Genomic DNA, 27790 nt, shown 5'->3' on the forward strand with positions numbered 1-27790 from the left:
ATTTCGCTTTCCCCAAAACCTCCACAATGGGTGTATAGGTGCACTGGAACAATCCTTCATAAAACGCATTAAACTTTAGTTTACAAAGACGTGAAACTCACCGAGTGGTAAGGGGTGTTCACTGATTTGCTCACACAAAAATCGCTGCAAAAGATGCTTTCCAACAGGTTTTATCGTAGTTTTTGTCCAACTCCATTGACTTGTATTGAAAGAGCTGTGTGAGGTACGGTATTACTCCGCCGTTTCTTCTTCTGCTTCTTCTGTGTATTCAATGAAATGCCAGCGGATGCTTGCATTTGGCAAAGGTGCATTATCGCCACCAACTGGGCTGGAGTGTCTATTATTCAAGCTCTCAAGTGAGACGTTTGGAAAAATAGATCCACAGTTTTACAACGAATGGTAAAACGCCTGTTGGAAAGCATCTTTTGCAGCAATTTTTGTGTGAGCATATCAGTGAACACCCCTGACCACTCGGTGAGTTTCACGTCTTTGTAAACTAAAGTTTAATGCGTTTTATAGAGGATTGTCCCAGTGCACCTATAGATAGATTTCCGATGACGTCACATTTCTCCCGCAACTCCTACCGGCCCCATCTTGTGTGTCAAGTGTTTGTGTTACGGAGCATGATAATATCCTGAATCGGCATTATTCTGAACATAAAAATCATACGATTATTCTCCGTTTGGCTGGAGTTAATGTTCAGTGCTGCTCTTGTGAACATTAGAGGTTTTGTGCTCTGGAGATGTGACACTTTATCTAATCATTTCCAAGATGGGCTAGCTAAATGCGCTAACGTTAGCTCTCATCGGCTGTCAAATCGCTGTACCCAGGCGGCTACTATCGACACAGCCCTTGAGAGGTGTTGGCTGGCTGGGCAGAAGCACACTCTGACGATTGTCCACCTTCATCACTTTCTCTGTGGCCACATCAGCTGGTCGAGCCAGAGGCAAAGGCTAAACCTGGAGCACATCGCTCCGTGCCTCTGCTCTCCATCTCTCTCCTACACTAAATTAGTTCGGAGCGTTGTGGTGTTGTTTTTTTACCCAGATGGTGTTGTCTTGACACTGAGTCTAAATGTACCGTATAATAAAGGCTGTGCAGATATCAGCCGCCTGGCTACAGCGATGTGAACCGCCAATGCAGGTCTCCAGACTAACATTTCCACGAGGGAGAGAGAGCAAGACAGCGCTTAGTTTGGAGACGGTGAAGTTTTGTTTACACTTTCGCCTGGCTCCGAAGAGAGAGAAAGTGCGCGCGCGCGACCGGCTTTCTCCCTCTGCTCGTTCTTTCAGTTAAACATGCGCCCAGTTCATCTACATTACTCACCGATCAAATAAGACTTTGGCGGGCGCTAAAACAAGTTCAATGCAGGAGAATTCATGCGTGAATTTAACTGAGTAGTACATGACCATGCACTCGCACAAATGCGACCATATAAACTTTTAACTCGCACATTCTAACAAAATAATTGTATGCTTCCAGAGACTTTCTTCCTCTTAATTCGTCAAAAGTGTACACACTAACGGTGTGGATGAGATACTTGGCAATGTGCATTTCCTGAATATCGGGGTACGCCGCAGCATTAGCCTACATAACCAGTCCTCTTTCGACATTGTGTAAGGATCCTTTCCATCGATATAACTAAATTTCTCATCATATCTTGCCTTGCAAACATCGTCTAATGTGTCCCTGTAAATAACCTTCACCTTGTCGCCAGGTTTGGAGGAATTTGTCATCGTTATCTCAACACAAGAGTCAAAAATACTTTATATTAACTGGCTTTCTATTAATGCAGCACAGTTGATAACTGACAGCTTTGACACACAACATGGCGGGGCGCCGCAGAGGATAATGGGTAATTCGCGAAACGGAAACCCATCTATACACCCATTCTAGAGGTTTTGGGGAAATCGAAATAAACCTAAAATTCTCGGGACAGGAGCATGTGTCCAAATTTTAATCTTAACCGTTCTATTTCATCAGAAACGATCTATAAACAGGGCTTTAAGTGTAAAATACTGAACTTGTCCTTTAACGAACAACCTCGATCCATCAGGAAACGCCGCATGGTCGCTGAATTTCACTGCGCTTCATGGAGAGTTTTTCTTTTGCGTGAAATAGCCGTTCGCCGGAGATGTGTTAAAAGATAGCGGAGTGTATTCATGATTAGGCTACCGGTATAATAATCCTCCTGGCGCCAGGTCTGAGTGAGTAATGTACTCTCTTACCTTTGTTATTTGATTAACATTAATGACACTTTAAGACCAGTCGCTGCGGACAGAAACGCGATCTGACACGCATCGCATTTTCTCACATCTCTACGTTCATTTAAGACTTTATTTAAATAATTTAAGACTGCTCTTATGAGGACACTCGACAAAACGGACATTTGGCATAATTTGTGTGTTGTGGTTTGTTCAAGCCCAAAAGAGAACTCGATACTGACACGCGTCTTTTCTGTGGGTCGACTCGTGTGTGTGTGTGTAACAGGCAGGAATTACAGCGCGGTCTCTTTAGTTTTGTCGTTATCTTCCATTTTCAAAACAAGCTGGCTATTCGCTGCTATTATTCGCTTGATTTGGTCATGGGCCTACGCTACAATACGTTTAGAGCGGCCGCTACTGGATGAGATGGCAAACAATAAAATAAAAAGCAAACGGTCTAATCATTAACTAGCCTGACGTCGTCATACTCAGATTCTAGTCAGAATGTGAGTCTGAGTACTGCTCCATAGAGATTTGATTATGGGGCGTGTCTCAACCGAACCAGGAAAAAAAAAAAACTCTGCACTCAATTGGATAGACCTACAACCAATCAGAGCAACGGAGTAAATGACGTATGTTCTTCATTCATATTTTCAACCAACAAAATGTCGCGGCTCTCTGTTCCTCTTTTAAAATGAATGCGCTGTCGATATCTTCTATAACAGACGCGATGGCGGAATCTACACATGATGTTTCATAAACAAAGTTCGGGAGGAGCACGTACAAATAATCAATCCAATATCAACTTGTCATCAAACAATACCATGTCTAACGTTACCCTATATCAGCATGAGGAAGCATATTCACTCTGTAAACTTACCTAACACTCTTTGACAGTTTTTCAGCATCCCTCCACCACCCCGAATCCTCACTCTTGTCTTGTTCTCTCACAACCAGGAATACGGGGGAGTATGGCTACCGAGCCCACAGCCCTCTCCTCGGACAGCACGTATACGCATTTATTCTATCGACTTATTTGTGTGTAATCTTATATACGCATTTATTCTATCTGACTTATTTGTAAATGTGAACTCGTGAAATCTCAATTCTCCAGCAGCAGTCGTCTTTGTTGTAAACTAATTCAAATCAAGCGCTCTTTGGTGACGTGGATGATTACGTTACCGTTGCTCATCTGTCCATCATCGTATAAAGCCCGCCCTGACAATTTGATTGGTCCGAACAATTTTTGTTCGGGCATAATAGCTCCTCAACGGAGCGAGTCCAGACCGAACTTCCCGACCCAAAAATGTTGTGGGCGGGGTTCGGGCTGGCACCCAGGCTGGCTAATCATTAACAACAAAACATGGCACTTTAAAAACCGGATAGTTTATTTATAGTTCGGTTTTGGATATTTCATGTCATGTTCGAATGCATATTCGAATATCGAATAAAAAGTGACAGCCCTAGTTTGTACTGTACTGTATTTTATTTTATTTTTCTAAACTGTTTTAATTATTCTTATTTCTTTTTATTATTTTAATTTCTTCTATGTAAAGCACTTTGAATTGCCATTGTGTATGAAATGTGCTATATAAATAAACTTGCCTTGCCTTGCCTATAGATGTGTGCATTGAATTGTGTTGTGAATCCAAAACTTTCACTTGCTGTATTAAAAATCAACATGGTGAATTAGCAATGTTTTTCCAAATTACACACCAATCCAAAACATCCATAAACAAGATAAATGTTCTCATCAATGCCTTCCTAAAACATGTTTAATGATAAAAACATAAATAACATCATGAATATCAATGCCTGGGGATCTGAGGGTTAAAATCAACAATAAAAAGCATGTAAGTTCAGGTACCTCAGCTGTGAGATGTAGGGCAGACACTGAAGGAAACTCTTCATTTCACTCTCTTCCTCTGAACATCCTCTCAGATATACTGGTTTCTTCTCTGTCTGGAGTTTCAGCACTTCCAGGAGGACGGAGGTCTTTCTCTGTGAGAGATCTATGATCCAGACATCAGGTAACTGGAAAACTGACTGTACTGCTGGAAGGAAACTCCTGCCTGTTTGAGTCTCATAGTTCTTCACATGTGAGCAAAGATCCAGCAGGAAATCACTCTGTTTAATTCTGTTAGTCTTTTGATAAGGAAAAGATGTGTAGGTGCAGACTGATGATAACAGTTTCAGCTTCTGCTCTCCTGTCTGTGTCTCAGTCTCTGCTGCTTTAATCAAGAGTCTCAGAAGAAACTTCACTGCATCACTGATATTCCTATAGACAAACCTGTTTCCCAAAGAAAGAAAACAACTATAAACAGAGATAAATGATCCCAGAATTCTGACAAGGACAAGAACTCAGAAATTCTATTTGTGCTTGAAAGCAAATTTCAGCTTCCTTTGTTATAAATAGTTTAATAAGTGCATCGGATGAAAGGGAAAAAAATAATTTAAAACTCTAATCATTGTAAAAACGATTTTAAATGAATATAACGCATATCTTTCCATAAACAGATTCAGATGCAGTGAAGTGAAACTGATTGAGAAGTAGGTACAGTAAGAGAATATCCAAAAGTTCAGGTACCTCAGCTGTGAGATGTAGGGCAGACACTGAAGGAAACTCTTCACTTCTCTCTCTTCCTCTGAACATCCTCTCAGCTCTACTGGTTTCTTCTCTGTCTGGAGTTTCAGCACTTCCAGGAGGACGGAGGTCTTTCTCTGTGAGAGATCTATGATCCAGACATCAGGTAACTGGAAAACTGACTGTAATGCTGGAAGGAAACTCCAGCCTGTTTGAGTCTCATAGTTCTTCACATGTGAGTAAAGATCCAGCAGGAAATCACTCTGTTTAATTCTGTTAGTCTTTTGATAAGGAAAAGATGTGTAGGTGCAGACTGATGATAACAGTTTCAGCTTCTGCTCTCCTGTCTGTGTCTCAGTCTCTGCTGCTTTAATCAAGAGTCTCAGAAGAAACTTCACTGCATCACTGATATTCCTATAGACAAACCTGTTTCCCAAAGAAAGAAAAAAACTATAAACAGAGATAAATGATCCCAGAATTCTGACAAGGACAAGAACTCAGAAATTCTATTTGTGCTTGAAAGCAAATTTCAGCTTCCTTTGTTATAAACAGTTTAATAAGTGCATCGGATGAAAGGAAAAAAATAATTTATAACTCTAATCATTGTAAAAACGATTTTAAATGAATATAATGCATATCTTTCCATAAACAGATTCAGATGCAGTGAAGTGAAACTGATCGAGAAGTAGGTACAGTAAGAGAATATCCAAAAGTTCAGGTACCTCAGCTGTGAGATGTAGGACAGACACTGAAGGAAACTCTTCACTTCACTCTCTTCCTCTGAACATCCTCTCAGCTCTACTGGTTTCTTCTCTGTCTGGAGTTTCAGCACTTCCAGGAGGACGGAGGTCTTTCTCTGTGAGAGATCTATGATCCAGACATCAGGTAACTGGAAAACTGACTGTAATGCTGGAAGGAAACTCCAGCCTGTTTGAGTCTCATAGTTCTTCACATGTGAGTAAAGATCCAGCAGGAAATCCCTCTGATAAACAGGATCATCATCATACTGCTCTTCATCAAAAGGGAAGGTTTTGTAACTGCACACAGACGACAGCAGAGTAGAGAATCTTGTTCCTGTAACTGTGACATTTTCTACAGCAGCAACACTGAGATTCAGCAGGAATTTCACTGCAGACTTCATCATTTCTACATCATCATCATCATCATCATCATCATCTTCACTGAACCTAAACCTGATAAAATACAGAGAAATAAAAATCCTGTTAATTTATGACAACATACAGCATTTATAAATAAAATATATAGTACACAAAAACAAGTATAAGAAGAAACATAAAAGCAACATTAATATAAGAGGACAGAATGTCTCAGTCTCTGCTGCTTTAATCAAGAGTCTCAGAAGAAACTTCACTGCATCACTGATATTCCTAAAGTCAAACCTGTTTCCCAAAGAAAAAAATACTATAAACAGAGATAAATGATCCCAGAATTCTGACAAGGACAAGAACTCAGAAATTCTATTTGTGCTTGAAAACAAATTTCAGCTTCCTTTGTTATAAATAGTTTAATAAGTGCATCGGATGAAAGGGAAAAAAATAATTTATTACTTTAATCATTGTAAAAACGATTTTAAATGAATATAACGCATATCTTTCCATAAACAGATGCAGATACAGTGAAGTGAAACTGATTGAGAAGTAGGTACAGTAAGTGAATATCCAAAAGTTCATATACCTCAGCTGTGAGATGTAGGGCAGACACTGAAGGAAACTCTTCACTTCTCTCTCTTCCTCTGAACATCCTCTCAGCTCTACTGGTTTCTTCTCTGTCTGGAGTTTCAGCACTTCCAGGAGGACGGAGGTCTTTCTCTGTGAGAGATCTATGATCCAGACATCAGGTAACTGGAAAACTGACTGTAATGCTGGAAGGAAACTCCAGCCTGTTTGAGTCTCATAGTTCTTCACATCTAAGTAAAGATCCAGCAGGAAATCACTCTGATAAACCAGATCATCATTCCGCTCTTGATCATAAGGGAAGGTTTTGTAACTGCACACAGATGACAGCAGAGTAGAGAATCTTGTTCCTGTAACTGTGACATTTTCTACAGCAGCAACACAGAGATCCAGCAGGAATTTCACTGCAGACTTCATCATTTCTACATCATCATCATCATCATCATCATCATCATCATCATCATCTTCACTGAACCTAAACCTGATAAAATACAGAGAAATAAAAATCCTGTTAATTTATGACAACATACAGCATTTATAAATAAAATATATAGTACACAAAAACAAGTATAAGAAGAAACATAAAAGCAACATTAATATAAGAGGACAGAATGTCTCAGTCTCTGCTGCTTTAATCAAGAGTCTCAGAAGAAACTTCACTGCATCACTGATATTCCTAAAGTCAAACCTGTTTCCCAAAGAAAAAAATACTATAAACAGAGATAAATGATCCCAGAATTCTGACAAGGACAAGAACTCAGAAATTCTATTTGTGCTTGAAAACAAATTTCAGCTTCCTTTGTTATAAATAGTTTAATAAATGCATCGGATGAAAGGGAAAAAAATAATTTATTACTTTAATCATTGTAAAAACGATTTTAAATGAATATAACGCATATCTTTCCATAAACAGATGCAGATACAGTGAAGTGAAACTGATTGAGAAGTAGGTACAGTAAGTGAATATCCAAAAGTTCATATACCTCAGCTGTGAGATGTAGGGCAGACACTGAAGGAAACTCTTCACTTCTCTCTCTTCCTCTGAACATCCTCTCAGCTCTACTGGTTTCTTCTCTGTCTGGAGTTTCAGCACTTCCAGGAGGACGGAGGTCTTTCTCTGTGAGAGATCTATGATCCAGACATCAGGTAACTGGAAAACTGACTGTAATGCTGGAAGGAAACTCCAGCCTGTTTGAGTCTCATAGTTCTTCACATGTGAGTAAAGATCCAGCAGGAAACCACTCTGATAAACAGCATAATCATCCCACTCTTCATCAAAAGGGAAGGTTTTGTAACTGCACACAGACGACAGCAGAGTAGAGAATCTTGTTCCTGTAACTGTGACATTTTCTACAGCAGCAACACTGAGATTCAGCAGGAATTTTACTACAGACTTCTTCATTTCTTCATCATCATCATCATCATCATCATCTTCACTGAACCTAAACCTGATAAAATACAGAGAAATAAAAATCCCGTTAATTTATGACAACAAAAAACATTTATAAATCAACTATACAGTACACAAAAACAAGTATAAGAAGAAACATAAAAGCAACATTAATATAAGAGGACAGAATCTAATGACATTTATTACACTTTTTTCCAAGGTCCATATACAGTATAACGTGTAGCGTCTGGACTGAATCACGATGACCGATTCAGTTCTAAGCTTCACAAAGCTTTTAACCTTTTTGGACTTCTTCATGTAAATCACTAGCCTGACTACGTCAGACTTCGTACTTCCGCTCAATTTCATTTCGCCGAATGTCCCCAGCATATATTAGCCTACACTGTTAACCCTTGCTGTAAAATGAGGCCAAATTCTGACAATATCATACCATTTTCCATTAAAACAGTAATATACCAAAGAAAACAAAAATAGCCTACATGAATAGAGTATACTGTAAATCAACAGTACTCAAAATCGACACTCAGAGGCTGTTTTCACAATCACACCCTATACCCTCATTCACTATTCACTACATTAGTTCACTGATATAGTCCACTTGACAGAGTGAATGAAAAGAAGTGAGTGAATTGAGACACTGATGAACACCTGATAAGCAGAATCACTGAAGGACAGAGAATCAAGAACAGAAAAAAGAGAAACTCAAGAACTACAACTGACTTCCAGCAACACCTGAGTGTGAAACCAGTTTACAAACCAGTTTAACATTATTTCTTTCGTACAAAAGTTATTGTTGAGAATTAACAGATATTTAGTGTTTTATTGAAAATAATAAAGTTATTATCACCATGATAGAGATCAGTATTTGCTTTAGTTGGGCTCTTGACCCTTGGCTTTACAATATAATGTTTTCTCTGGCTGCTTTAACTGTGAGTTAATAAAACACATTTGTTATGGCAAGAAAAAGTCAAGAGGAAGACGATAAGGTTTATTTGACTGTTGTGATGATTACATAATCATCCTGGACATGTCTGATTATATGATTTAACCAGTGTATAAGCTTTGGATTCATGGGTATTTCATATTAATCATATGTCTGTTAATCTATAACATGAAATACAGCAATGTTTCTGTAATCATTTATTCTGAAGAATATTGAAATCATACAGTGCTTTATAACATTTTGAACTCTTGCTTAACTCAGACACACACAGACATCAACAATCAGCATATTAATCTCAACAATGGTGACAATAAAAAGTTCCATGTCGCAATGCATCTTGGGTTCCAGGATAGTATAAAACTCCCAGCATGTACTACTGCATGAATAAATAAATAAAAATAAATTATTGCTACCATTGATGAGAGACATATGCAAATTTTGTATATCTCTGTGTTTCTACAACACATTGTATCTATGTTTCTTTTTTAGGTTGTGCATGATGTGTTAAAAAAAAAATCATCATCATAACTTATTACTGTAGTTTCACAGTGGTGGTAATGTAACACTTTTGATATAGGATTAAAAATTGAAGGAGACTTAGTGAATGAACAGGCTATGATGATTTTGTCATCATAATCAATTTAACCGCAATCATTCACAAACATCTGTGCACACAAATGTGACCTACAAATACACAGTTGAAGCAGCAAGAGAAAAACTAATATTAAGAAGTCAAGAGTCCAGAACTCAACTAAATAAAACACTGATCTCCTTCATGGTAACTTCAAACCAAAAATTTTCAATTAAACATCTTAATAACAACTTCTGTAGATATATGACAGAAATAAAGTCATACTGGGTAATAATAAGTGTAAAAATGTGTAATGGCTGGAAGTCAGTTGTAGTTCTTGTGTTTCTCTATTTTATGTTCTTGTGATCCTCTTTCCTTCAGTGATTCTGTTTGTTAACAGCAGGTGTTCATCATTAATGCTCAACAATCACTTATTTCACTTATTCACTTATTATTCAACCTATTCACTTAATTATCTCACTGCAACACTGCATCAATGTTACTTTTACTCTTTGTAGTGTGGATTTTCCTGTGGGGTTGAAAGGGTTAACAGTGTAAGATAAAAAGACACACCCACAAAATGTATTTTAATAAACTGTAAGTTATAAAACAAGTATATACTGGCAACACTGTTGCCAGTAGTTTACTGTAAAAGTTTGTGTCACCATTGTGCTGAAGAGTAGAGCCTGTGCTTCAGTCCGGGAGTATTGATGATTAATGTTGATTGATTAATACTGATGATACGCTGCATGTTGCTTTATTTCACAGGCGGTGACTGTGTAGTTGTGGTCCAGTGGAAATCTTTTTATGTACAATATTTTTTTAATGGTCTCAAATGAAGTAAGTTCACAGTAATACTTTGCTCACATTACTTATGCATTATAAATTTTAGTTAATACATTTAAATGACAGTTGGTCGATTTAAGGCAGTCAGTTTCTGCAAGTGAAATGAGTAAACTCGAGTTTTAATTTAGTACATTTTTACAGTAACATACTGTAGATTACAGTAAAGAACTGTACAATTACCAGTATATTATTTTACTGTAAAAAAAACTGATAAGGTCTAACAGTGTAGTGGTGATTTGATTCTTTGCTGGCTCTCAAAGATTAACTGTTGGTGATATTTCCTTTTTGAGCTAATTTGCTACAAATGTTAGTTGAGGTTTCTAGAAACCAGTCAGTTTCATTTTCCTGACTATTTTCCAGCTTCTCTGTGACCCTTAGAATAACAGTTTTTTTCAATCAATTTTACACATTTCTGCAGGTAAATACAAAACAATAAATAAAATTAATGATCCATTTAATACACAAAGACCTACTGCAGCTTTTTTAAACATGTTGAGCAAAAGGCTGTGCAATATCTTACCTCAGCTGTGAGATGTAGGGCAGACACTGAAGGAAACTCTTCATTTCACTCTCTTCCTCTGAACATCTTCTCAGCTCTACTGGTTTCTTCTCTGTCTGGAGTTTCAGCACTTCCAGGAGGACGGAGGTCTTTCTCTGTGAGAGATCTGTGATCCAGACATCAGGTAACTGGAAAACTGACTGTAATGCTGGAAGGAAACTCCTGCCTGTTTGAGTCTCATAGTTCTTTGCATGTGAGTAAAGATCCAGCAGGAAATCACTCTGATAATCCAGATCATCAATATTATAATCATCCCTCTCTTGATCAAAAGGGAAGGTTTTGTAACTGCACACAGACGACAGCAGAGTAGAGAATCTTGTTCCTGTAACTGAGACATTTTCTACAGCAGCAACACTGAGATTCAGCAGGAATTTTATCTTCATATCCTCTTTATCATGTAACCATCTAAACCTGATAAATACAGAGAAATAAAAATCTCATTAATTTATGACAACATTCAGCATTTATAAATCAACTATATAGTGCACAAAAACAAGTATTCTGATAAGAAGAAACATAACAACAACATTTATATAAGAGTCTAATGAAAGAATCTAATGACATTTATTACACTTTTTCCCAAGGTCCATATACAGTCTAACGTTAGTTGAGGTTTCTAGAACCAGTCAGTTTAATTTCCCTGAATATTTTCCAGCTTCTCTGTGATCCTTAGAATTAAAATTGTACACATTTCTGCAAACTAATGTAAACACAAAACCATACTTTTTTTAATGATCATTTAGCAGACTATTTATCCAAAGCAACTTACAAACGAGGAGAGCAATAGAATCAGTGAAACTAACAATAGGACAACAATATGTAAGTGCTGTGATGATTTCTAGTTTAGTCTAAGGCAGTATGTGTAATTTTTGTATTTTTTAAATAGATATAGAGTAGAAGAGAATAGAAAAGAATGCGTTAGTACTAATGGATCAAGTGTTGCGGAAAAAGATACGTCTTCATTCGTTTCTTGAAAATGGCTACGGACTCGGCAGCGCGGGTTGAGTTCGGCAGGACATTCCACCAGCAGGGAACAGTCAAGGAAAAGGTCAGTGAAAGTGATTTTGTGCCTCACTGAGATGCAGCACGAGTCGACGTTCACTTGCAGAAAGCAAGTTTCTGGATGGCACATAAGTCTGGAGTAATGAGTTTAGGTAAAAGGGAGTAAAAGGGCCAGTGGTTGTTCTGTAGGCAAGTGTCAGTGCCTTGAATTTGATGGGAGTTGTAACTGGCAACCAGTGCAATTTTGTGAGGAGAGGGGTGACGTGTGCTCTCTTCGTCTCAACAAAGACCTCTCTAGCTGCAGCATCTGGATCAGTTGCAGAGGTTTGACAGTGCAAGCTGGAAGGGAGCATTACAATAGTCCAGTCTGGACAGAACAAGTGCTTGGACAAGGAGTTGTGTATCATGCTCTGATAGGAAGGGCCTGATCCTCCTAATGTTGTATAAGGCAAATCTGCAGGATCAGCCAGTTCTAGCAATGAACTTTATAATGAATCCATTTTTCACCAAATACATTTGAAAAAGTATTTACCATCTTACTTTTTTTACTTAATTCTTAAAGTGTTTAATTATTGAACAACATTATGTGCCCTGAAATGATCAACTTACATTTGAGACTTTTTCTAAGCTCAGCAAAACAATTAAATCTATTTAATTTATCAATTATAAACTATTCCAAATAATTTTCATCCATTTTCTATGCTGTGTAAAGTTGTTAATGTCTCAATGATTTGTATTAAATTTCTACATTACATACCCTACAGTTACTGTATATTCAGAGAAGAGCATTTCTATTATTTTGATTATACCAGACAATGGAAAAACTGCTAAAATCGAACAATTAATGGAGAAAAGTTTACTTTCTGAATGTAAGTGACAAAAGGAGAAAGACGTTATTTGGTTCAACAGTCGTGGACAGATTCTTCACCTTTTATTTTGTTCAACTTGATTTTTTTATTGCATATTGTTTTAAAATAGTTATTGGTTTTAAATAGTCAAATGTTTGAAGTATTGAATTTGGCCTTACTGATTGTAATATAGTATTTTAAATATTTCATCCTGTATCCTGTATCCTGTGTAATATGTAATCCTATATTACATATATCATCTGATCATCCTTCTGCAGTGTGTGCCAATCTGAACGGCACACACACACCTGGACACAGTATGAATGACCATGGGACTTCACTTCAGCAGCAAAATGGACATGCAGTTGACATATCACACAAGGACAATGATAACACCACTCCGCCACAACAACCTCTGCTCACGGACCCAATCTCAGCTGAGCCCTGCCCACAGAGCTCACCACAGACAGACATATTAGAACTGCTCCAAGATTCAGCAGCCAAGGACGACTTCCTGGAAAACAGCCAGGGAAGCCAGGACAGCATATCACAGCCTCCGATAACACCAGAGCAACAGCCCCTTTCACCAGACACTTTCTCCCTCTCTCCAGCATCTCCACTTCTGTGCTTCTCACAGAAAATGGAAGAACTGGTGTATGCTGGAACCAAACTATCCCACTCTTCTGCTGCAAGCCCCCAGATACCAACCAAAAAACGGCAGGCACCTCAACCACCAAAGCCTGTGGGCCCAGCTCGCCCTCCCCCTCCTCCTGTGAGAGCTCTTCGGCCTCTGCCAGTGATATGTGTTGGGTCCCTGCTATGATAACAGTAACTTTCTCAAATGTTTACAGAACAAGCGGGAACCCAGTGTGCCTGTATCTTTCTCTATTGCTGTTCTATTACAAGATATAAAGTCTAAGGCCTTCAATAGCCGTACAGCAAACCCAACTAACCTGGTGCCTATTACATGTCAAACTAAGATTGCTGTGGGGACAAAAAGTAAGACCGTTAAGTTAGCACTTTTTTAAACATTCGCTCACTTAAAAATAAATCACTTTTAGTCAACGACTTAATAACCACAAACAACCTGGATTTTATGTTTCTAAATGAAACCTGGCTAGAAGACAGCTGCAGTGCAACAATCCTCAATGAAACAGCCCCTCCTAACTTTACTTTTATGAGTGTCTGCAGAGCTGTTAAAGCTGCATTATGCAGCTTTGCCGATTTCTTCGCTGTTTTCTCGCTTTTTGCTCACGGGTTTCTCTAAAGAGCTCCCCCTACAGCTTCGGAATAGATATTTGACAACACGGTCGTCAAAACCCGTTGGCTCGTCCCATCTTCTCCCGCTGGTCATGTGCATTTGTTTTCAAAGAATCCGGCGAACGCACGGAGCCATGTCCACTGAGGTATGTATAATACACAGAAGGCTAGCATATAAATGTTTAGATAGTATATGTGTGCAGTGCCGTAAAGCAGTTTGTTACATCACGAGACCTGATATCACGCGATACTTCCTGATGCTGCGGTCGTCGGCCCGCCGGCCCAAAGTTGCAAGGGTGGTTTTTCGTCTCACAGGTGCTCGGGGGGAGCGAGAAGACCACCATTCAACCCGAAAACAGTCATATAACCATTCCAATGACTCCGAAGCTGTTCGGTTGAGATAAAAAAGTTACTTAATTCACCTTTAAGAGAGGTGGGGGTCTAGCTGCTCTTTTTAAAGATATCTATCAATGCAAATATCATTTGGGAATTACCTGTCTTTCGAATATCTGGGTATTGTGTTAAAAGGTGCTCCACGCATTTTACTTATTATTTACAGGCCTCCAAAATACTCTCCAGCCTTTGCTGAGGACTTTACAGAACTGTTATCAACAATTACCTCAGAGTTTGACTGTGTTTTGGAAAATTCAGCGTTTCTTATAATCATTCGTTTCCAAACTGTTTAATCATATGTTTCTGTGAGGTTTTCTAGCAGCTGAGGGGGGACAGGGAAGCGAGAGGCAATTTAGGTCGTAGATGAAGGCCTTTGGGTGTCTCAGAGACAAAGAACAGTGTGACCTGTGCCAGGGGGGGTAGAAACCAGTCCGAACCAGCAGGAGATAGGGGGTATCTTTCTGGAAATTTACAAGAAAGCTGGAAGGAGGAGTTTTTGCCAAGAAACTGTATAAGATCTGTATGTTTTATTATGTCTATTAGGTATTCTATTTCAAAGCTGGGTGGCTGCGGCTTTTGTGAAAAGAATCCTCATTGAAATAAACCTTTTCTCTTTATTACAGTTTTGTCTCTTGAAAGTTTTCTTACACCTCTGATGCTGTTTGATATTAACTTCTCAAAATTGCCATTACAACTTGGTGTCAGACGTGGGGTCCTGTGTGGATCTTCTTCTCCTGGTCCTGAAGAACGGATTTGGACGGAACTGCAAACCCGGCGGCATCAGGCAGCCGTCTCATACCCCGACTGTTTGAGATAGTGACTCAACAGGTTAAGGGAGAGAGAGCCAATTCCGGCGTTCAGGACCAAGGGAGGAACTCCCACCAGGATCAGAAAGAATCCGCGGCAATTACAGAAAAGAGAAAGCATCTCTGGGTAAGAAACGGCAGAATTGTTTTATTGATGTTAAGTGTGATTTGATAATTGTGAGTGAACGTGAACCATATTGGCTGAATTTGCTTTGGGTACGGGCGAGAGGTGATTCAGATAATCACAATTTTTTGAGGGAGAAATTGATCTGACAGATTCAGACCGGTTTCTGCCACACTTAGCTCGTTAGTGGACAGGGGTACCACTGGTGATTCAGGTAATCACAGGTGCTGGTTAATTGGTTTTGCTCGAAGTCTCTGTAACCCGAAGAAGTCTTGCAAAGGTGGACGGAAGAGCCACGCCAGATTAATTGGGTGAATAGAAGATTTTGAGTAAAACATAATTACAAAAGCACAGCATATTTGCTGAAACCCGACCGATTTTGGGTGAAATAAGATCGGGTCTGTTGAAGACGTTTGACAGATACTGTAAGACACGTGTCGAAAGTGAAATCCAGAAGGGAAATTCAGCCAAAAATGGGGTCATCTAACAGTAAATTAGATCATTTTTATACACCAATTTTCTGTCAAATGAGAAATAATTATGGTGGTAAATGTATGGTTGACATACAGAAACTGATCAAATATCACGATTTTCCCGAAGCGGGGACCTTGAGTAAAATAAGACTAAATGTAGTAAAAGAGTCAGTAGAAAAGAACGAGGGAAAACAGAGTAGCTGCTGTGTGTGTGTCAAACATGTGTGTAAGAATGTGAACAGACTATAATGTGTTGGGTAGAAGAGGCTGACAGGCGAGAACGAGAGCAAATACAAAAAGAATTGGCATGTAATGTTGAGAATGTTGTGTGCATAAAAACAGTTCCACTGGAACAGAATGCTACTAATGAACCGAATGTATGTGCTTTTCCACATGTGACTGAGGTGGCAACGGCTCCGCCGCCTGCCTACAATACAGCTCACTACCCAGTAGCAGAGATACCGGCCCTCAGGCTGGACCTCGATCTGGACCGCTTTCCACCAGCCCCGAGAACAGCCCAAGAAGCACGACTTGCAGAAGCACGAGCACAAATTGAACTGGCAGAGGCAGCCCAAAGAGCAGCGCAGGCAGAGACAGATGCAAGAGAAGCGCGAGAGGGGGCAGAGGCCGCAGAGCGAGTGGCACACAGACTAACAGCGCAGTTTCATGCACAGTTACACGGGCGTTTGAGTGCAACGCTGGGGCACGCTACTCACGCTGAAGAGGACAGAGAAGAGCTGCTGGAGGGAAAACAAATGGAGCTGTTATGTTTGTGCCACAAATGCCCACTCGCTCTGAGACTGTACAAAATATAGAGTGTGCAAGAAGACGGACACTGGAGCAGCGCGTGTCCCACCATGAAGTCGGATTGAACCAAGGGGGCTGAGAGAGCGGGACGGAAAGAGTCCGGTTCTGGGAAGCCATTCTCAAGCTGCAGCAAAGGGAAGTGAAAATATTTTTACTAACACACACACACACGACGCACACACAAACACTTATGGCGCTTTTCCACTGCATGGTACGGCACGGTTCGGCTCGGTACGGTTCGACTCGGCACGGAACGGTTCGGCTCGCTTCGCTTTTCCACTGCGTGGTACGACTCGACTCGGTACGGCACGGTTCGGTTCGCTTTAGCTCGGTTGCTTTTCCATTGCAGTTAGTACCGCTTCAAAATGGGTGGGACTGATCGTTATAGTTGCCGCCTCTACTGCCATGACATCATCGTAAACGCGCCACATTTCAAACGCACAACACAGGGGATGGTGCTCTTGATTCTCGGCATGTTGTGGATGTTTTTAAATTAAATTAAACGTTCTTATAATGGTTTACTATATGGAAGGAAAATTCTTAACGTGTAATTAAACGTTGCGTTCATATTCTGGGCTCATCTGATTTTTTGTACATAGCATAGCCTACTTTATGATTTTAGTATCATAATGATTAATAAATGCACGCACAATTATCCGTGAACTTGATTTGAACAAATGCCTTTCAACTTGTGTGTGCAAAATTCAGAATTAAATGAATGTGCAGCAATCTTTACAAATAGAGTCTAGGCCTAATGTAGCCTACTGTTTTAAACTACTGCCATTAAAAAAGCGCATTTAATGTTAATGTTATGTTATTTTTTTCCATCTGCCTATGTTGATTATGAAAAGTGAACAGCACGAGACGAGTAGAGAGACATGGAGCGAGTCAGACATAATTTTGACCACTTCATTAAGTTTTGTTCACTTTGTTTTCTTTAAAGTGAATTTCGTTTTGTATAAATTGTATCTTAATTTTAATAATTTTTTCATCAAACAATTGCCTGGATTAAATAAGATGCAAAATAGACAATTTAACCATTGAGGCGCCCGAGCGGTCACTTGCATTGTACGTTAACTGGAGCGCATCTCATCCTCAAATACACAAAGCTTGAAATGTCTTTAAACGAAATAATTCAAAACAAAAAGAAATAGGCTACTCTCTTATGTAATCCATTATGTGCATTTATCTCTATAGGCGCGTTTACTACGAATATGGCGATCGTCAACTTCATCTTTGCCATGCACAGACACTGACAGAAAACACTATTTTATAAATAAAAATCAGTGCACGCGTTTTAATAAAATTAAAACTTTAATTGTGATCATTAAAATAATTGAATATTAAATAATTTGTGGCCAATTTTTGCTCATTTATTAATAGTAGGCTATATATATATAGGATATACAGTGAGGAAAATAAGTATTTGAACACCCTGCTATTTTGCAAGTTCTCCCACTTAGAAATCATGGAGGGGTCTGAAATTGTCATCGTAGGTGCATGTCCACTGTGAGAGACATAATCTAAAAAAAAAAATCCAGAAATCACAATATATGATTTTTTAACTATTTATTTGTATGATACAGCTGCAAATAAGTATTTGAACACCTGTCTATCAGCTAGAATTCTGACCCTCAAAGACCTGTTAGTCTGCCTTTAAAATGTCCACCTCCACTCCATTTATTATCCTAAATTAGATGCACCTGTTTGAGGTCGTTAGCTGCATAAAGACACCTGTCCACCCCATACAATCAGTAAGAATCCAACTACTAACATGGCCAAGACCAAAGAGCTGTCCAAAGACACTAGAGACAAAATTGTACACCTCCACAAGGCTGGAAAGGGCTACGGGGAAATTGCCAAGCAGCTTGGTGAAAAAAGGTCCACTGTTGGAGCAATCATTAGAAAATGGAAGAAGCTAAACATGACTGTCAATCTCCCTCGGACTGGGGCTCCATGCAAGATCTCACCTCGTGGGGTCTCAATGATCCTAAGAAAGGTGAGAAATCAGCCCAGAACTACACGGGAGGAGCTGGTCAATGACCTGAAAAGAGCTGGGACCACCGTTTCCAAGGTTACTGTTGGTAATACACTAAGACGTCATGGTTTGAAATCATGCATGGCACGGAAGGTTCCCCTGCTTAAACCAGCACATGTCAAGGCCCCTCTTAAGTTTGCCAATGACCATTTGGATGATCCAGAGGAGTCATGGGAGAAAGGCATGTGGTCAGATGAGACCAAAATAGAACTTTTTGGTCATAATTCAACTAAACGTGTTTGGAGGACGAAGAATGATGAGTACCATCCCAAGAACACCATCCCTACTGTGAAGCATGGGGGTGGTAGCATCATGCTTTGGGGGGGTTTTTCTGCACATGGGACAGGGCGACTGCACTGTATTAAGGAGAGGATGACCGGGGCCATGTATTGCGAGATTTTGGGGAACAACCTCCTTCCCTCAGTTAGAGCATTGAAGATGGGTCGAGGCTGGGTCTTCCAACATGACAATGACCCGAAGCACACAGCCAGGATAACCAAGGAGTGGCTCTGTAAGAAGCATATCAAGGTTCTGGCGTGGCCTAGCCAGTCTCCAGACCTAAACCCAATAGAGAATCTTTGGAGGGAGCTCAAACTCCGTGTTTCTCAGCGACAGCCCAGAAACCTGACTGATCTAGAGAAGATCTGTGTGGAGGAGTGGGCCAAAATCCCTCCTGCAGTGTGTGCAAACCTGGTGAAAAACTACAGGAAACGTTTGACCTCTGTAATTGCAAACAAAGGCTACTGTACCAAATATTAACATTGATTTTCTCAGGTGTTCAAATACTTATTTGCAGCTGTATCATACAAATAAATAGTTAAAAAAGCATACATTGTGATTTCTGGATTTTTTTTTTAGATTATGTCTCTCACAGTGGACATGCACCTACGATGACAATTTCAGACCCCTCCATGATTTCTAAGTGGGAGAACTTGCAAAATAGCAGGGTGTTCAAATACTTATTTTCCTCACTGTATATAGGCCTAATTTTATTAAATTGAACAAGCGCAAAATTCAGCATTCAATCAAATATTCAAAAAGACTTAATAATAATAATAATGTTATTTCAACATAATATCTCGTTATTTCGACATAATGTGCGTGCAACAAGCAAGATGTGCGTTTGTAAATCCGGGGACGCGTGCACTGATTTTTATTTATAAAATTGTGTTTTCTGTCAGTGTCTGGCAAAGATGAAGTTGACGATCGCCATATTCGTAGTAAACGCGCCTATAGAGAGAAATAACATTATTATTAAGTCTTTTTGAATATTTGATTGAATGCTGAATTTTGCGCTTGTTCAATTTAATAAAATTAAAACTTTAATTGTGATCATTAAAATAATTGAATATTAAATATTTTGTGGCCAATTTTTTCTCATTTATTAATTATATATATATATACACACACATATGTGTGTGTGTGTCCTCAGCACATGCGTTAAAAATTATCCGGCGCCGCCCCTGACTGCAAGAAACAGTTTACAAGAAACTTTTTAACTGCAAGACACTACAGCGTTGGCTGTTGTCTACTGGCTATTTAAATCTAGCGGGTTTGTCTCGTGCATGGTCTCGTGTCGCAAATACAATGACACTGGTAGTGACGATTCTGTCTGACCAATCAGTGATCTTCAGTGTTTTCACGTCACATTTTAGTACCGGTACGGTACGGTACGCTTGGAACCTCAACAGAGGTGGTACCATTTAAAGCGAGCCGAAGCGAGCCGTACCGTACCGTACCATGCAGTGGAAATGCGCCATAAGCGTGCCGTACCGAACCGAGCCGTACCGTACCATGCAGTGGAAAAGCGCCAAAGCGTGCCGTACCGAACCGAGCCGTACCGTACCATGCAGTGGAAAAGCGCCAATACACTGATCTTCTTTCTGCTGCCTGCAATGAAAAAACTGCTTGCAAATCTTTTTGTGTGTCTGATGAAACTTTGAGCAAAGCTATGACTGATACTTTGAGCAGTGTTGTGAATGACGAATGTATGAGATTGTACAAAAGTACAGGGTTTCCTGAAATGCCAATTTACCCGTTATTAGTCAAGGGGGTAATTATTGAATTTTTGGTCGATTCTGGTATCAGTCTGTCCACGTTACGACCATGTGATTTACCATGTTTTCTACGGGAAAGTGTAAATTAAATTTGTCCCTCTGTGCTGATTCTTATGGAATTAGCATTGAGGAGGCACCACAAATTACTTGTTCTAAATTTGAGCCGAAGTAACAGATATTGATTGGGCAGAAAAGATTTTGAAATTGGCAAAAGATTGTACAGACCCAGTCAATACAGAGTTTATGACAAATGACAAAATGCATTGTACATCACATGTCGTAACAGAACGAGATTCAGACTTTGAAAAGATGTGGTTTAATTCTGTGAAGAATGAAAGTGTGAAATTTGACCAGATTTTCTGGACAGAAAGTGTGTGTGCGCATTGGCTGCAGTGTTGACAGAAAGTCAGAAAGCTTGTTATCTTATGTCAGAGAACACCGCCTGCCACTTATCTGTCTCCAAGGCCATAAGCCAGCAGTGGAGAGATGCAGGCCTTTTGTGAGAGAGTGTCTATCGGCCACAGACTGGGTGAGAGTTGACACACATACAGCAGAGAGTCAGAGTATGGGGGCATTTAAATCAAAATGTGACTGCTGTTGGGAAAAATGTGACAGGACAGGGAGAGGGGGATATTTCTGCCTCAGAAATTGATATTTCTTCGGCACAAATATCACCAAACTTGTGGGCAAAAAAACAAATATGATGTGGGGCTGATAAAAGGTTGTGAGCCAGTTGTAATCACACCAAAATCTGATTTCAGACCATGTAAGGCACAATATCCACTGAAACGTGCACAATATCCACTGAAACGTGAAGCAATAGAGGGCATAAAACCAGTGTTTGACGCTCTGTTGAAAGAGGGTGTAATTAGGCCTTGTGATGGTTCACAAGTTAGAACCGAAATTAACCGTACTCCTTTCTTATGTTGATGACCTTTTGATCTGTTCAGAAGGTGAGTCTATTTGCAGGGCTGACACTGTGACTCTCCTGAAGCATCTTGAAAGGGAGGGGCACCAGGTCAGCCTTTCAAAGCTGCAGTTTGTGAAACAGGAAGTGACCTTCCTGGGGCATGTTATCAAACCAAACAGCAAAGCACTGTCACAGAAAAGGGTGCAGGGCATAAAAGAAGCCCCAAAGCCTGTAACAAAAACAGTTGCTGTCATTTTTGGGGATGTGTGCTTACTGTCGTACATTCATTCCCAATTATGCCATTTTAGAACAGCCTTTACGAGCCCTGATAACAGGGAAAGGGTTGAAGTCATGTGACAGACTTGTTTGGACAAGTGAAGCTGAGACAGCATTTGATAACATGAAAGCACAATGAGATATCTCGATTGTTAGGCCTTCTGGTTGTAGACCATCCACTGTTTAGATGGTTGATGAAAAGCATGACCTTATGACTTCTGTTCTCCTGTAGACGCATGGTGACCGATGAGAAGGTAGCCTATTTTCAACAAAACTCGACCCCGTGGCAGCGGGATTGCCACACTGTCTCCGGGCGGTGGTGGTAGCTGAACTGGCCCTCAATGGCCTCAAGAGAGTTTGTAGGCTATGCTGATCTGACTTTAGGGGTCTCACATTTGGTGTCTTTGATTTTGCAGGAGCAGAGAACGTCACATTTGTCTACAGCTCGATTGAGGTATCATAAAATTTTGTTTGACATGCCAAATGTCACTGTTAAAAGGTGTGCACACCGCGTCCAGATTTGTTGGACGTTCCGCTTGATAATTGTGACAATGTCCTTTTTGTGGATGGATCTGCGTCGAAGAATCCACAAACAGGACAGAATAACGTAGGTTATGCGGTGACGACTGAATTTGAAACTGTAAGATCTGGCAAATTACCATGTCATTACTCTGCACAGGCAGCTGAATTAGTCGCTTTGACTGAAGCATGTAAACTGATGACTGACAAGTGTGTAACGATTTACACAGACTCGCGTTATGCTTTTGGGGTCACGCGTGACTTTGGTGCTCTGTGGAAGCACAGAAAATTTTTAAGTCAGACGGACGACCGATACTGAACGCTACGTTAGTATCTGACCTTTTGGAGGCCATTATGCTGCCAGACAAGATTGCAATTTGTAAATGCGCAGCGCATATTAATGATAAAAGTTTCGTATCAACAGGCAACGCCAGAGCTGATATGGCTGCGAAGGCAGTGGCAACAAACCAGTCTGGAGCTGATACCATTGGCGCCACTTGCGTACAACTTGACAATAACCTTAACAATGACATTTCTCCTTGTTTACAGAGCATGCGGTTTTTTTCCACAGGAGCTGAGAAAAACAAATGGAAGACGGCAGGCTGCAGCCTTGTTGATGGTGTATGGAGATCTGTTGGTGGACAGCCATGTCTGCCCACTGCCCAGCCATTTTTTCCCACATTAGGCTAAATTAATGCATGGGTGGGACCATGCATTAAAAGAGGGGATGATTATGCAAATGAGAGAATTGTGGTTTACCAAAGGTTTCACAATATATGCTGAGAATTTTTGCAAAAGATGTGTGATTTGCACCGCATATAACATTGCACGGGGCATTAAAACACCACTGGCAAGTCAGCCAGCCCCAGACGGGCCATTTGAATATTTAATGATTGATTTCATTGAACTAACCCCGTGCGGAAAACAGAAATATTGTTTGGTATATAGTCGTGGATATGTGGTCACGATGGAACACACTGTGCCTAAGACGCTGCCAGCGGGGGCGCTGTTGAGCGTGAAAACCAGACGGTAAAGAACAAATTGGCAAAATGCTTTGAAGAAACAGGACTCTCGTGGGTGAACGCACTCCCCACTGTGTTAATGTACATGAGAATGAGAAAGAGAGTCAAAACAAATTTGAGCCCATTTGAAATCCTCTTTGGTAGACCACCATTCATGGGTATAACGGGGGAAAGAAGGAGGCTTCCATCAACAGATGTGTGTGAGAATGAAATGTTGAATTACTGCAAAGAGATGTCGTGTTTGTGATCTAACAGTTCTGTGCAGGTGAAAGAAATACCAGGGGCAAAGTAGCAGAGACGTTCCTGCACAAAATCAGACCGGGTGATTACGTGGTGATTCGAGACCTCAGGAGAACGAGCCACGTGGGTGAATGCCAATCACTGCAGGAGAGTTCCACCCATATCAGGAGAGCAACAGGAGGAGGAACCCGGACGACAAACAACAACGGCGAAACCTATCGTGCTGCCAGGGCCACCCGAGATCGAACGGGCCTCTGGAGAGGAGCTGGCCTGGATGAGAGACGAGGGGACAAGCAAAGGTCAGACTGAGACAATTGAAAACTGGGTGGTCAGACTGCAGAATTAAAACCAACCACGAAGAAATCAACTTTAAGTGTCCATTCGATAAACCGTATCAAAGTTCACCGGCGGCAGTTTGGGTTTGTGGTAATATCATATCACCGTTTGGAAAAAGGACTGGTCAGGGTGCTGTTATCCAGCTTTAATGAATGTGGGAACTTCTGTGTATCTGCCAAACAAGGTGGTTGGAGTTAACAAAGAAAATGTTTAGTGAAAACCCCTTAGAATATGTTGAATGATTTTCTGTGCAGTTTATGAAAATGAATGTGGTGCCAATAATAATGATGAAGATTATGCTTTTGGCTGTTGTGATTGAATCCACACTGGTGGACGGTAAAAGAATGACAGAGAACTGCTTATCAGTGGCTGTGTTTACATTCCTGATTGGGACACACTGCTTCAAGGGTGTGCAGTAAGTTGGAGCCCTTTGCAAGCTCAATGATCAAACTATAGGCAAAGAGAGTGTTTTAATTATGGTCAGGGGGGGCCATTTAGCCCGTAATTGTAAATGGACACTCGGAAAAGAAAGATATAACGTGAAAGTGACGTGTATTAATGTGGGTTTTTGAAAGTAGAAGCAGTATTACTGGATTAATAGTTGATAAATGTAAAATATGTAGAAAGGCATCTGATTAAACAAACAGTTTGTTAGTGTCTTGAACGTGGAGGTTGACCATGAAAGAACTAGGAGCTGATGTTTTGCTTTCAAAAGATAAGCTTGTGATTGGCTGAGACAGTTTGCTTATCGGAATCTGGTGTGTGCTGTGGCTGAGACGTCCAGTGCGACAGAGACACGATCTGAGAGGAAATTTGTAATGTCTAAATTCCCTGATGTGGGCAAAAGACAAATATAAAAATTATGTTTATTTGAAAATAGATATCGGGGTGGTGTGGCGCAATGGATAAGACAAATGCCTTTGGTGTGAGAGACCCGGGTTCGAATCCACTGTGAGACACCAATGTGTCCCTGAGCAAGACACTTAACCCCTAGTTGCTCCAGAGGCGTGTGACCTCTGACATATATAGCAATTGTAAGTCGCTTTGGATAAAAGCGTCAGCTAAATGAATAAATGTAAATGTAAATGTAAATTCTGGCAAAGATGCCTTACTGCTGGGCTAGAGTTAAAAGTTTAAGTGGTAGATAAAGTTTGATTTTAGAAGTTTATGAGAGTACAGTGTGCCAGTCCTAAATGCCTAAGAGTCTCTCTCATTCAATGTCAGCTAAAAGCTGTTAACTGAGCCTGTGCGATTTAGGGATTGAGAGATGAGTAATATGATATTTTGTTTTTTGTGAAACAGCAGAGATAAGTGGGACTGAGGAAATATTGATAACATTAAGTTGAATCTGCAGACTAACAACTTGATAGAGGAATACTGTTTTCAACAAAGTTTTAATGAAATTGATGACATGTAGTACAAATTTTATACTTTTGTGAAGAGTCCTGAAAAAAACAGTGAAAAGAGGAGAGCAAACGCTGTAAGCAGCTGTGCTCTGAAGCTTTGACTTCAAAGAAATGTGGAGTTGTAAAATGTTGGGGGTATCATGTTGTTTTAACATTCCTGATTATAGTGACAACATAACCAATATCATCGAGCACATGAGGAAAGCGGTAAAAGAGCCGCCTCAAGCTACTGGTAGTGAGTGGGTGGGGTGGCTGATGTCTGCATGGTCAGGGTGGTTTTTATAGAATAATTCAAACTGTCTTGCCAATTGTGGGTATGGGATTACTGATTCTGTTTTGTTTACCATGCATTATGAAGTGCCTTTCCAGCTTAGTGCAGAGATTGATCAGGGCAGGGACGGTTAGCACGTCAGTCCAAGCAGTGAAACTGACTCTGTACCCAATAACTGATGGAGAGCAATGTGATGATTATGACAGCGATGACGTGTATACAGACATGAGTTAAATGTGTTTTCTTTCTTTTTGTTTGCCTTCCTGGGACCAGGAAAGGGATTTTCTAAACTTTGATTGTTTAGGGTTTGATGTCAATGATTGACTGTTCTATTCACTGTTTTATTATTATTATTGTTTTCATTATTTTTATTTCTTTTTCCATTGTAAGAATGATGATATGTTCAGAAGGTTAAAACCAGCGGTCATCCGTGTTACGAGGTGACGTACAAGTGGAAGGGTTTGAGCTGAGGGATTTTTATGTATACTATTTCTTTGCATCTTTTTTTTATGAATTGATATGTTTTTTCCATACTAATGTGATCTATACTATTTCTTGTTTATACTGAGGTGACTGAGGGTCCGATCTATAGTGTCGGGGATGCAATAACAGTGCTTATTCATCTAGCCCGGTTTCAGAATAAACCTTTACTTGCTTGCTATAACATGGGGGGCCTATCCTGAAAAAAAACAGCCTAAGCTTTTTCATTCTAAATTTTAATGAAGGTTCAAGTAAAGTATCAGGTATATAAAAGTCAGACATGAAGAGTAGCCTATAACTGTGATGTAGAGACTTGAATCAATTCTGTTCTTGAAATGTAATGATGTAATGATGTAATGATTTTGAGAAAATTAGAAGACAAGGGTAAATTTTCCTTTAATACGTTTATCAGAGAATGATAAAGAGGAGGAATTGTTTTGGAAAATTCAGCGTTTCTTATAATCATTCGTTTCCAAACTGTTTAATCATATGTTTCTGTGAGGTTTTCTAGCAGCTGAGGGGGGACAGGGAAGCGAGAGGCAATTTAGGTCGTAGATGAAGGCCTTTGGGTGTCTCAGGGACAAAGAACAGTGTGACCTGTGCCAGGGGGGGTAGAAACCAGTCCGAACCAGCAGGAGATAGGGGGTATCTTTCTGGAAATTTACAAGAAAGCTGGAAGGAGGAGTTTTTGCCAAGAAACTGTACAAGATCTGTATGTTTTATTATGTCTATTAGGTATTCTATTTCAAAGCTGGGTGGCTGCGGCTTTTGTGAAAAGAATCCTCATTGAAATAAACCTTTTCTCTTTATTACAGTTTTGTCTCTTGAAAGTTTTCTTACACCTCTGATGCTGTTTGATATTAACTTCTCAAAATTGCCATTACAACTGTTTTGCCATTGCTGGAGATTTTAACATTCACATAGATAATGCAGAAAACAATATGGCAAAAGAAATCAAAACTGTTTTAAAAACTTTTGATCTGACTCAGCATGTACATGGACCCACACACAATAGTGGACACACTCTAGATTTACTTATCAGTAAGGGTCTAAACATTTCATCGATTGTTATTAAGGATGTAGCACTGTCTGATCATTTCTGTATTTTCTTTGATATATTGATCTCTCCTGCCACTGAAGCTAGATCTGTGTCTGTCAAGAAGAGATGCTTAAATGAGAACACTAGTGTACTATTTATGAAGGCTATATCCTTAACACCAAGCATATCTGCTGACTCTGTTGATTTTCTCCTTGATTCTTTTAACTCAAATGTTAAAAGTGTAATTGAAGATATTGCTCCTGTGAAAGTCAGGAAGAAGAGTGGCAGACAAAAAGCACCTTGGAGAAACTCAACAGCAGTGCAAAATATGAGAAGACAATGCAGAAAAGCAGAGCGCATGTGGCGGAAGACAAAACTTGTAGTCCATTATAACATCTACAAAGACAGCCTTCATGCTTTCAATATGGAACTAGGCAAAGCTAGACAGACCTTCTTCTCAAATATTATAAACAGTAATTTAAACAACACACGCACTCTTTTTGCTACTGTAGAGAGACTGACAAACCCCCCAAGCCAGATTCCCAGTGAAATGCTCTCAGACAACAAGTGCAGTGAGTTTACTTCTTTCTTCTCTGAGAAAATCAATAATATCAGAAAGGTGATCAGCACATCCTTGAGTTGCGCTGGGGTCAGACAGATCAGACCACCTG

At 39.9% G+C, this 27790-nt stretch overlaps 1 protein-coding gene across 1 annotated transcript in view; it reads right to left on the minus strand.

Annotated features, from left to right (window-relative positions):
* Positions 1–27790, minus strand: part of LOC311304575 (uncharacterized protein) — a gene marked incomplete at its 5' end in the record, with an annotated part of 75869 nt that overhangs the window by 37821 nt on the left and 10258 nt on the right. Inside the window, 6 exons of the mRNA XM_084431684.1 lie at positions 4072–4494; positions 4792–5214; positions 5511–5981; positions 6484–6795; positions 7466–7930; positions 10774–11223. Coding sequence (XP_084287810.1) covers positions 4072–4494; positions 4792–5214; positions 5511–5981; positions 6484–6795; positions 7466–7930; positions 10774–11223 — 2544 coding nt within the window. The remainder of the gene's footprint in view (positions 1–4071; positions 4495–4791; positions 5215–5510; positions 5982–6483; positions 6796–7465; positions 7931–10773; positions 11224–27790) is intronic.

This window comes from Rutilus rutilus (genome assembly GCF_951802725.1).
Source record: "Rutilus rutilus genome assembly, chromosome: 1".
Classification (NCBI taxonomy): domain Eukaryota; kingdom Metazoa; phylum Chordata; class Actinopteri; order Cypriniformes; family Leuciscidae; genus Rutilus; species Rutilus rutilus.